The sequence below is a fragment of the Sphaerodactylus townsendi genome, linkage group LG08, assembly GCF_021028975.2.
Source record: "Sphaerodactylus townsendi isolate TG3544 linkage group LG08, MPM_Stown_v2.3, whole genome shotgun sequence".
In the NCBI taxonomy this organism is placed as follows: Eukaryota; Metazoa; Chordata; class Lepidosauria; order Squamata; family Sphaerodactylidae; genus Sphaerodactylus; species Sphaerodactylus townsendi.
In genome coordinates this window covers 38,164,144-38,176,500 of record NC_059432.1, presented here as the reverse complement: position 1 = coordinate 38,176,500, position 12,357 = coordinate 38,164,144, and the positions used below count along the sequence as shown (strand labels likewise).

Sequence of the window (12,357 nt, the reverse complement as noted above, 5' to 3'; positions counted from 1 at the left end):
AATGAGCCCTACTATCAACCAAAATTGTTTAAAGGATCCGGCACCAGCAGCCTTTCAAGCAGAGGCTATGGCAAGATTCAGCCTGTCAGCCCCAGAGCCATAAAGCATGAAATAACGGCTTTTATATCACTGCCTTTTATTAAAGTTCATGATATAGAAATGAATTTCAGCACGCACTTAAGAGACGTCATTGTGAAATATCATACTACCAATTCAGTGCTGTAATGCTAAGCAGAAGCAAGGATTTCATGTTGGAAGGCCCTTTCAGTAACAAAAGTGCCTTTTCACCTGCTTTGATGCTAGATAATTAGCTGTGTTGGCAGCATGCCTCATGCTGATACTCTGACTGGACTATTTTGGCATTGTGGATTTTGTGGAAGAAGAGAACCTTGTGCAACTGTGGTGAAGAAAATCACTCTAACTCCGTTCACAAGTTAATGTGAAAACATGTACCATCCATGTGCCATGTACACTTGACTGTGCTTTGTATGTGTGATGAGTAATTGTTATGTTGAAATTGTATGAATCCAGCCATCCCCTAGAGCAAACAGCCAGGTTTTTATGCACGGTCATAAACAAACAATCTTAATTTTGCTTTGTATGTTGTCTGTTAATTTTTTGTATCTTGTACTATGCCATTAAAGGTTGTCTATCATGTTGAAATTGCAGTACAAACCCCACATTTATCCAGGTACTGGAGTCTAATTTCATTCGTGAGGTGAACATGTGTCAGCTGTTTCTTACAAACAGGAGTATACTTGTAAAAGCTGGATGAATATAAACAGGGCTTCTGAAGTACAGGCTTTTTTGCACGAGTCATTTACAACATATCTTGCTGCCAAATGCTACATGGGTTTTTTCTTCAAATTCTGCACATTTTTTCCTTCATTTGGTTCCAGAAACATTTTCCCTTTTTCTCTATTGCTTTCCCAAGTATTTAAACCATTTTTTCAATCCATTTCAGAGCCAGATTCATTTGAGCATGCAATCATGTCAAAACAATCTTTATTTTTCCACTCCATCAATAACTTGGCCCTTATCCACACCCCATGTAGTCGCCCAACCTCCTCTTCAGCCATTTTCCCTCCCCCTCCTCTGTTTTCAAAAGAATTTTAAAAACATCTCTGTCATATCAAACTAATGATGTAACATTTCATTTATTTATTATTTAGATTTTTATATCGCCCCATCCCCAAGGGGCTCTGGGCGGTGAGGCAGAGATAGTAGCAAGGTGGGTGGGATCAGCGTTGTCAATTTCATATGAAACTAGCAATATAACATTGAGGCAGAGACACAAAAAAGCAGGGTCCATCAGATCAGCATGGATAATTTCATATAAAACTAGTGAGGTAATGTTACGGCAGAGAGCAATTTTGAATAGAGGCCAAGACATTTTTGAATTGCTGCTTCAAAATGTAACTGTGCAGTAACGCTACAGCACCTGCACAAAAGGAAAAAAATGCAACTGAAAAGAAAAGGGGGTACAAAAAGGCCGGGGGGAAATGGAAGGAGATGTGCCAATGATTTTACAGAAAATGTTTCCAAGATACAAGATTTTACCATTGGAAACATTTGTGGTAAGCTGTGCATGCAGAAAAGATTTTTGATGGAAGTGGCTTAAACACAGAGATGTTTCATTCCCAAATTTTTAGGGGATGAAATGTACATTAAACTACTTCTGACACATTTCAGAACCTCCACCTATACCAGTGGTGGCGAACCTATGGCACGGGTGCCAGAGACAGCACTCAGAGCCCTCTCTGTGGGCACATGCAAACAGAGTGCGCTCCCCCCCCCCCCCACATCTAGGCTGGCCTGGGCTGCTGGGCTCGATTATTAGAATTAAACCAAAAACCTAGTTTGGGGGAAGCAGTGTAGGTAACCCTGTTAAGTGCTGTAAACCCCACTGATTTTCATGCCTAGAACTAAAGTGTGATCCTTTACCTGGGAGTAAGCTCAGTTGCTGGCAATGGGGATGGCTTCTGAGTAAACCCTCCTAGGGTCATGATTCACCTGTTGGAAGAGTTGCATGGTTGCTTCAAAGCAAAGCCACCGACTACCACCAAGTTTACTCCTGAGTAGCGTATGCCTCAGAGCCAACCTTTTTTTCTAAACTAAAACCTCAGTATTCAGATTAAATTGCCGTGTTGGCACTTTGCGATAAATAAGTGGGTTTTGGTATGCAATTTAGGCACTCGGTCTCAAAAAGGTTTGCTATCACTGACCTATACCTTTTATTAGCACCAAATTCTCTTCAGAATGTATTGTCAAAGGCTTTCACGGCCGGATTCTGTACTTCCCTCTGTGATACACCTCTGAAGATACCAGCCACAGATGCAGGCAAAATGTTAGGAACAAGATCTACCAGACCACGGCCACACAGCCCAGAAAACCCACCAGAACCAGTCTCTTCAGAATCTTTTCTAAACCTCCATGTAGCTAAGCCCTAAGTCCCTATACAAACATAGGCAAGTAGTAACCTTGATCATTTAGTTGGATACCTATCTGTACTGGCCCACATATCTGGAGCAGGCGCGCAGGGCCAGGGGGCGTGTCCCCAGGCCTCGGCGACGCACCGGAGGCCCGGGGACATGCCGGGTCGGCCGGGCGCCGGCGCTCCGTGGCACCAGCTGCCCAGCTGTTCCCAGGACCGTCCATGCGGACGGTCCCAACGTCGTCGGGTCGGCGTCATAAACTCCGACCTGGCCGTTTCCGCCTTCGTGCGGAAACGGCCAGGGTGTTTGTTGTGAGGGGGGGAGGGCAAGGAGATTGTAAGCCCCTTTGAGTCTCCTGTAGGAGAGAAAGGGGGGATATAAATCCAAAATCGTCGTCGTCGTCGTCTTCTTCTTCTTCTTCTTCTTCTTCTTCTTCTTCTTCTTCTAAAATGGGCATAACAAGGTACAGGAGGAGGGTCCAGAGACTATCCGTTGCCTGAGGCAACCCCCCCCCTCTGTCATATATACCAATAATAATATTATTATTATAATAAACTAAATATCTGACAAATTGCCACCTTTTGATAGGATCCAAAGCAGACGATCCATCTCTCCTTGTCTAATAGCAGACTTAGCTGTGGAAGAGCCTATACTTCTCTGCAGGGTAAATCTAAGATGCCTCATTTGCTGTTGGCCCATTGGCTACAAACGAAATACTTAGTGTAAATGGCTTCTGAATTACCTCCTCAAGTTTTCTAGTAATTCCAACCATAACTCCATCTTTGCTCCATTGACTCCCCATCCTGATCATAAGTTATGTGCCTTTTTAGCATGTAGTTTTGTCTGTGGGTCTTTGCCACGTATCATCACAGCTGATATCAGTGCTATAGTGTTAGATATGTCTGTATAGTTGCAAAGCTTCCCCCCTTACCCCCCGTTTCTAAAAAGACAACATCTATTTATAAACTGCAGGATAAAACGTGTTAATAATGTTCCAACTGCTTAAGCTTGGATCCTAAGCTTCCTCTCTGGTGGTAGAAGAGGAGCAAAATGATTTTTGCTGACTCCCTTTCCTCACTGCAGCTTTCCCCTTGATTCTCCATAATACTTCTGGGGGTCGACTGACCCACAAGAGTACAGTTTTAGAGGCAGCGATGACTGCAGTAGAAGGAGAGAGGCAGGAAAGTCATTTTTTTAATGGAGTACACCCTGCCACACTGCAAAGAATCAAGTCCTCAGCTTATTCTTAAAAGAAAAAATAAATAGAAGACTTTGTGAATCTCAGAAAAGTCTCCCTTTTTGTCTCTGATCTTCTTTTAATTTGTGTTGGTTCCCCCCCCCCATTCATGCTTTTGCATTTAATGATGACATGTTCACTGTTGTACGAGGAAAGGAGGAGTTAATTGATTGAAAAGGAACTTAATCTTTATTTAGTTCTGTGCATGTGAAACGGTTGGTATCCTGAAAATCCTCCACTACAACTCTGATCTGGTCTTGTGATCTGATACTCTTGATGTACTCCGTTACTTGGTCCTAGCGTGTTTGTGTTAATACATTTAATTCTACAATTCCTGCAGCTGTGGGATGCAGGAGTTTCTTTAAGGGGGAAATCATGCTTGTATAAGGAAGAAGAAACGGACTGCCTTGCCTTCCTCAGTGTTGAGAGTCATTCTCTGATGCAATTCTTTGTATTAAGAAAACACATTTCAGTCCCCTTTAATTACCCTTCCAGAGAGATATGTTTTAATGTAAGTTGTCTGATTCTGTTTTAAGTGGAGGAGAAAACCTGGTAGAGGTTGTCTCTTTAAATCAGATCTGCAGTGTTGATGGACCCTCTAGCAGGCATGGTAAGAACCATTCTCACCTCTGCAGCAGGGAGCTTGACCATACAGACTCGCACATTCAATCAAAACGTTTTCTGTTTTAATATGCACTGTACCAATCCTATTCCCATGGTTACAGCTCCTGCTTCTTTGGTTGCTTCCTAGTATGTTCGAAAAGAGAGGCAGCCTACATTTCTCCTACAGGAGTTTAAAAGATAATGAAAGCAACCCTGTTGTGATTTGCATTTTAAATTTTCTTCTTTCCCCCCTCTTGTATAGAATGCTGTGGCAGTAGCTTCAGTTTATTTGCCACGGTCTGCCTTCTCTCCGTCGTCAGCCTTGCAATCTGTTGATAACTCCTCTTGCAAGCTGCAGTTTATTGCCTTTCGGAATGGAAAACTCTTTCCTAGCACTGGCAACTCATCTCACCTTGCAGATGATGGGAAGTATAGGACAATCGGAACCCCAGTCATCTTTGTTAATATAGGTAAGTGCTGTTCTACTGATGCCTTAATGTGAAAGCTAGGCTATACATTAGAGTATATAAAAGAATGGTGCAGTGGAGTATGCAGGTATGCTGATGAGAGTCTTGCTTCTGCTTTAAGAAGATATGTGGGTTAATTCATCCCTTTGTAGTTTTATTTGGGTAAACTTGCATGTAACCGGAGGTCTGTAGCTGTAAGAAACAGGATTAATCTTTCTCAGCAGCATTCTTTATTTTGCTAATTAAAGTTTACAAGGGTAGTCAAAGTGGCATGTGAAGGGAGATGAGTGTTGCTTTCTAAATCTTCACTATGACTACTGAAATGTCAAATCCTTGAGATCTGCAATTCAAGGGGGGGGGGGAGGTTAAGTGTCCTGTTGCATGTATGTTTGTAGTCATCAGTGAACCTCCTGGTACGAAAAAGGTGCTCTTAAAGATGAAAGTGGCAAGGTAAAGATCGTTCTTTTGACCAAACATTTATCCTATGCATTTTAAATCATTTAATTTTATCCTGAATTGTGTCCAAATTTGCATGAGTTTCCGATTAAGAAATTGCCTTTGCTGTTAATCATATGAAAGACACTGGGGGTTTTTTTCTGAAGCAATAATCTTCCATCAATTCAATCTAGGGCATTTCAACACTAAATCTAGTTTTATGAATGATTTGAAGACTAACTTAGTAAGATGCCTGGAACAATTGATATTAACTGTTTCAAAGTTTTGAGGGTAGCTATCATCTATTTTTATGCTGGTAGAACAGCAGAGGAATCTGGGCTACTTTGTTTTGCAGTGGCACATATGCATAGGTAAATAACTTTAAGAAGCCGTGTGTAAGGTGTATAGCAAAGAACCTTTTCCACTTCACTGCTTTGATTCCGTTTGGTCGTTTTTGCAGATGGGTGCAGTATTGCAAACCTCACCAGCCCTCTCACTATAGCACTGAAGCACTTTAAACAGGGCATAAACCCCATTGCAGTCTTCTGGGATTTTGACCTTCTGGATGGTGGACATGGAGGCTGGTGGGGAGAAGGGTGCAACATAATTAGCTCTGCGGACAATATTACCACCCTTCATAGTACTCACTTCGGTAACTTTGCAGTGCTAATGGTGAGTATGCCACTTCATGTATGTGTGTGCGTGTTTGTGTGCATCCCCTTATGGTCTGTACTTGTTGGCATCTAGTTATTTGTCATGCACTGTGTAGGTGTGTAAGTGAGATTGCTTTGAAGAAAGTAAGTTAACTACTAATGTCTGGTCAGAACAAGGGATTCTTTTTCTTGTTTGATCTTGTTACAGGCCTTGCTAGGAATGATTTTTAATGCACTAGTGGAAAGCCAAAGTTCCATCAAGGAACTATTAAAGTATTGTGGGGAGGGGGTGATAAATTTCATGGCCAGTTGTATAAAATGTACATTTGCTAGTGCTTTTCCGTCTAAAAGTGGGGAGAGTGTCTATCCTTTTTCATGCCCAGTACTGTGTTGATCATACTAATTAGTTGCTGGCATACTGCAATGTTGAATCATTTAATAAATGAAAGAGAATAAGATAGCTTGCGTCTCTCTAAACAAGAATACCCTGGTCTTTGCTGGCTGCTCTTGGAGTCTGGATCCCTGTGCTGACGACAGCATCCCTTTTACTAAATGGCTGTTTGTAAAGGGGGAAAAAATATCTGTGCAGTGCGACCACGCTAGGTTAGTGAGGTTTGTTTTCAGTCCCTTTTGCAGTTCAGAATGCAGTTATTTAACACTTGGGCAAACCAGAAAGTTCCTATGACGAACCTGAAAGACATGCTAAATTGAATGCCGTATCAAATGGGAAAATAAACATAAATAGTGAATGCAGCATCTGACTGAAAACCATGTCAGTGGCTATCTTCTGCAGTATTCCAAAGTATTATTCAGAACCACTAGGTATTTTTTCTCCAAGAAGCTGGGATTCACATGCCTTCACCTCCCAGTTGAATCGAGCATTAATTCTGGTGTATGGATCCCTGGAAGATGCTGCTTATGAACATGACGGGAGGCTTTATAGTTGAGTAAATAATGTCTTGTGTGTAATGTGTAAAGGACAGCAAAGACAGACGACGGGAATTGAGTGGATGTGTGCAAAGAATACCAATCTGCTGCTGTCAGATGGAGCCCAGATGATAAAGCCAGTCATTATGCAAGGCTGTGACAATGAATAGTTAAATACAGATATTATCATCTGTTTTATAAAAATGAATGTGAATTCCATCAGTGTTATGTGATTCTTTTTTAAAAACTCACAACAAGACTTATTTAGAACCTCTAGAGAGGCTCGTGGATCTGATGCTGTCAAATCCATATCACATTTTAAACAACTCCCGTTGAATGCAGGTGTAATTCAAACACTGAAAGCTTTTAATGATGTATTAGAAAATGTAGATTTTCCTGCCTCGGGTCCTCATATTGTTTCTCGAAAGCACCTGTTGATGCTGCAGGAGCCACACCCATTATGGCTGACTCACTCCTAGAACTGACTCAGTGATGCACTGAAAACTTTTGTGTGGGTTGAGGCAGGAGAAATCCCATTTTTTCCTTCTCTCTCTTTTCCTTAAAAAAAAACCAAATACCATGCATAGATTTTAAAGAATATGTTGTTTCATTGCATTCTAATTGCACATTCTTACCATTTTGCTGGGACGTGTACGATTGACTTTGATGGGACTTCAGTTTCTGGTGAGTGAGCAAGGACACATCCTTAAAAGTAATCTTTACAAACTCAAAGCAGCACATCATGTTGTTCATAAAGTGACTGTGCAGCTAGGAAGAACTCAATATGGTTTCTCTGTACCTTTAGAGGGGGCACTTGCCATAGTATCTTACCATGGTTATTAAGGATGATTTCTTGTCTCTTGTAACTAACATTGTTAGTTCAGGTCTTGTAAAATAGTTCCGTCCCGTTCTAACAGACTGTGTTGGTATGAAATCTGGAGATTTGTTGGCGTGCATTTGGTTGACGAGTACCTGGATATGCAGTAAAAGGATGTCTTTTGATCATCAGTCATTGTGATACATGTTGTGTCTTCTTTCGCATTAGGCCAGACAGCTGTTGTTCCTCATGCATTCTATTCAAGCAACAAAAGAGCAATATATACATGACATCCAATGCAAAATGGTGTTGTGGACAGTGTGTTTGAATTAGACTAGGGAGTTCTGGAATCTAATCCTGTTCTGCCATATGGCTAACCGGGGGTGTCCTTGAACAAGTCTGTCAGCCTTACAGTGTTGCTGTGGGGATTAAAGGAGCCCTCAAATATTCTACTTGAGCTCTTGGAAGCTGTAGTAGTACACTCCTAATGGAGATTTCTTGTTCAAGCTGCTTTGAAATGACCTCAGCCTTGCAAAGAATACCGCTCATCATGTTGTCTAAATGACTGCTATGTTTGGATTTCAAATGGGAGGATCACTGCAGAATTCTACATTTTTAGAGAAACAAATTTTACCAGAATATTTTTGTGTCGTGTGTTAGATGCACCCAAACAAAATAATTAGTAACAGTGAATGGTTAGTGATACTGAATATTGTGTGCAATGTGAATTCTGCTAAGGAACAAGATGATGTTTGGGATTAAACTAGCCCAGCTGTATTTGGAAACTCCTAGTATGATGCCATGGTTGTATTCATTGTTACTGTTACATTACGTGTTACGGTTGCTTCCTCAAAATAAATATCCATCTCTTTCTGCAGCACTGTATTTATTCTGATTAAACAAGTAAAAAGTTTATTCCAGAATAAAAACAGAATACTAGGACTGGCTTACAGATTATTTAAAAGTGTAGCATAGCTAAGAAAAGGGCTTGTTTTGCAAAACAAAAAAGATCAAGTTTAATGTTGAGAAAACTGATTAACCACAAGACGAGATGTGAAATTGTTTGGCCCCAGGATACTATAGGTTTTTTCTATGGTCATAAGATCATGGGTTGGTTTCACTGAATATTTATTACAGAGACTGTAAGCATATACAAGAATACAATTGGTGAAAGGGTAGGGTTTCCTGGCTTCTCTGGAGATCCTGGAAATTCCTGGAGATCCATTGTAGTTCTGGGATAATTGTGGTGGGGAGGGGAAGACCTAGATATGACAGTGTTGACTTGACTTTCGAAAGCTGCCATTTTCTCCTGGGAAACTGGCTCTGTATTCTGGAGTCCAGTTGTAATTCTGATAGAACACCAAGCCCCAACCTGAGGTTGGTAACTATAGGTGAGGGTTCTCTGGTCATTTTCAGAAACTGCAAAGCTTGAATCAGCTGCTCTGTTGGTTCAGTACTAGTTCACTAGTTTTCTATACCATCAGCATTGTTCTTCAAATTGGAAAACTGTTGACAATTTCTGCCAAAAGATTCCCCTTGCAGTTTGTGATTCCTCTAGCTTGGGAAGAATTTGACACTGGAGTGTCAGTGAATTCTAAAATTCCTTTTTGCTACATACCACAGTTCAGGACACTTGTTGCTATGGAAGGCCACTTGTACCTCTCTCTAGCCACTAGATTATGAGTCTTCAGTTTGCTGTCTCCAGGATACTTACCTATACATGGGTCTGAACACCTGACTGGAGTTATTATATAATGCAAGCATAAACTTGCAGGGGATCTTGGGGTTGGAGACAGGATTCCAGCACACAATATCATATCTGGTGAAAAACAGGAATATCAATACACTCTAGGATTTACACAAAATTCTGTCCTAGAGTGTACAGGGTAGTGACATCACTGGTTTTTGCTGAAAATGGTTTACTATGCTAGCCCTTTACCCCATTTCCCACTATTTCAACCCCTAGAAATGGAAGTACTGACCTAAGTACATAGATAATCAGTGGGAGTGGGAAGCCTGTTTGCAACTGAAAGATTCTTCATGAAAATTAACTGAGTTCCCAGCCAATGCATTTGGAAATGGCTGGATCATATGCTATGTGGCATCATTCCCAGCTCTCTTTTATGCTAATCATTTGTTCAAAAGTTATTTGTAGTCCATTCTTCTCCAAGGACTCAAGGCATATAGGAATGGCTACGTATATAAAATACTAATTTCGGGGAAGGGCGGTATAGAAATTTAATAAAATAAAATAAATAAATATCTGGAAACATATAGGTACAAAACAATAGGTATTTAAATAAGTGATATGCAGACTGAGCTAGACAACAGGAAATGAGGATAGGATATAAAATAAAATAAAATAAAATAAAAACCTGTTCAAATGAGCAGATACAAATACACTGTTCTAATTGAGATTCCAGGGAGAAAAAAAAGGATGGAAAGTAATTTGGAGAGAGTCTTGTGATAGCCTGAAAGGGCAGTTTAGAAATGGAAGGAATAGAATGGAACTTACTGGTTGTCAGAACAAGGAGAAAATATATGAATATATTTGCTGGTGGGAGCCATAGAATAATAAAGAACATAAGAAGAAGATACATGGGAAATAAGGTGAGGAGTAGGAAGTTCTGTTGTTACTAGGACTTGGAAGTGGGATTTATTTAGGAAGCTCAGAAGGACTACAACAGATTTTAAACTCTAGCTAGTTGTTTCAGTCCACAAGCCTATATTGAAAGAGATTTTGTATTGACTTAAAATATCAGTTTAGACATTGCCATCCTTGAAGGCCTTTCTCTCTTGCTGTCTTTGAACTGAAGGATCAAGTGTTAACATTTACTTTCTCAGCTAACAGTTCTCCTTTATATTCTACAGCTTGGGAGGTTAATCACAGATTTGGTTGGTGAAATGCTATACTTCAAAAGGTCACACCCTGGAAAGAGTCATTTTATAGCAGCATTGGCTGAATCCTACCAACCTGTAGAATTTATAACACCATGGTGTATGTTGAATAGGCTTGTCATATCCAGATAAGGACATTCTTGCAGATTCTGAAAATTGAGGTAGGGTTTAGGGATGGGAGAGAGTTCAGCAGGCTATAATGCTGGAGTACATCATAGAGTTCATTCTCCAAACCTGCCATTTCCTCCATGAGAACTGATCTCTGTAGTCTGGAGATCAGTTGTAATTTCTGGAGATCCCCAGACCCGCCTTGGAGATTGGCAGCCCTAATGCTGAATTATGACCAGTGTAAATCATGTATGTGTACCCATCACACTGTCAGTAAAATGGAAGAGAGGAGAAACCTGTACACCATTCTGAGCTCTTTGAAGGAAGGGCAGATTAATAGTGGTCAAGAAAGAAAATCCAAGGTGCAATTATGTAGTTGGGAGAATGCTTGACAGTATCAGGGTCAGGAAGCCAGTTTAACTCCTTGTATGACAGTCAGAGGCAGAGCGAAACTGTGCCCGGGGTGCGCGTGCACCCTGTGCGCCTGCCGCCAAGACATCCACCACATTGCCAACCCCTGGAATGCCCCCTTGATGGCTTGGCCACACCTCCACTGCTGCTCCACCCGGGGCGCCATCTCCCCTTTCCCATGGGAGCTACGCCACTGATGCCAGTGGTGCCTTTGAGGGAAATCCTTTCCATCATCAAAGTGTTGGGAAAAAAACCTCTTGGGATCATGTTGTGAAAAAGACAAAACATGCACTCTACCTCTGACACTGTGTAGTCTATATTCGTTGTTAGGGATTCCATAGGAAAGCACAGGGTGCTCTGCACAGGAGCAGACCTGCCATTGTGAGTACCAAAACTTTCTCCTATGAGCCAGTAATCTGGTTGGCCAGCCTAGTGGCAAGAGGGGTGATGCTCGGATGGCCGACATGCAGGGCATGGTACATTGGGCTAGCTGGGAAAGTAAGGAAGGCTGTTTTTCTCCCTGACCTTTGGGTGAGTGGAGCTGAGCTAGGCTGAGAAGCAGGGCCTTTTTCTTGCCTCCCAATCAGCTCATTAACATTCAGATGTACAACTAGACCTTGTGGAGTTCTGTAGTATGCAGGTCCTGCTTATGTGCATATTCCATCCCACATAACGATGGGTGTTTGCTAGCTAGTTTTATATGTTGGGACTCTCTTGACTCAATAAATGTGTAAATAAGTAAACCCCTTAGTATGCATGATACAGACTAGAGAAAGATGGGTGCTGACATTACTTTAAACAGTTTGTTCTCCCTGCTTTGATTATCCACATGCTCTGTAGCAGGCAGGGTGTTAGCACAGGGAACCATCTCATCCCACACCTCCCCCACTTATGTTTCATATTGCATCCTCAGGAGCACCTGTTTGCATGGTCATCCCTCTCTATCTACACACTACTCATTAAATGGGCATCTATATTAGTATGTCTGCCAGTTCCAGAATTGCCTTCACTCAGAAAAGGATGATGTTTGCCTTGCATTGGTAATATTACTGTAGCATATATGTCATATATATTAACCCCTTTTGAAATACACTTTTAATAATCTTTTTTATCTGAGATATATCCAAAAGTGGGTCTTCAATCTTACTGAGAAACCTTGCTCTCTGCTCTTCCTGAAATTGTTACTGGTGCCTCTGTCTTAGGGTTGGCAACTTTGGGAAATTCTTGGAGGTTTTGAGGTAGTACCTGTAGAGGAGGGAATTGGGAGAGGAAATTCACCTAGAATCTATAGTATGTCCTATAGTTTGCCCTCTGAAGCTGCCATTTTCTCCAAGTGAAATCTCTATAGGCTGGAGAGCAGTTGTAG

At 41.3% G+C, this 12,357-nt stretch overlaps 1 protein-coding gene across 3 annotated transcripts in view; it reads left to right on the top strand.

Annotated features, from left to right (window-relative positions):
* Nucleotides 1-12,357, top strand: part of ADGRA1 (adhesion G protein-coupled receptor A1) — a 437,455-nt gene that overhangs the window by 329,643 nt on the left and 95,455 nt on the right. For 2 of the 3 annotated variants that reach the window (XM_048505436.1, XM_048505435.1), the window contains 2 exons: nt 4,538-4,745; nt 5,638-5,849. In XM_048505436.1, the coding sequence (XP_048361393.1) occupies nt 4,538-4,745; nt 5,638-5,849 (420 nt within the window). Of the gene's footprint in view, nt 1-4,267; nt 4,283-4,537; nt 4,746-5,637; nt 5,850-12,357 lie in introns of those variants that run through there. The other variant, XM_048505437.1, reaches the window with a different exon arrangement.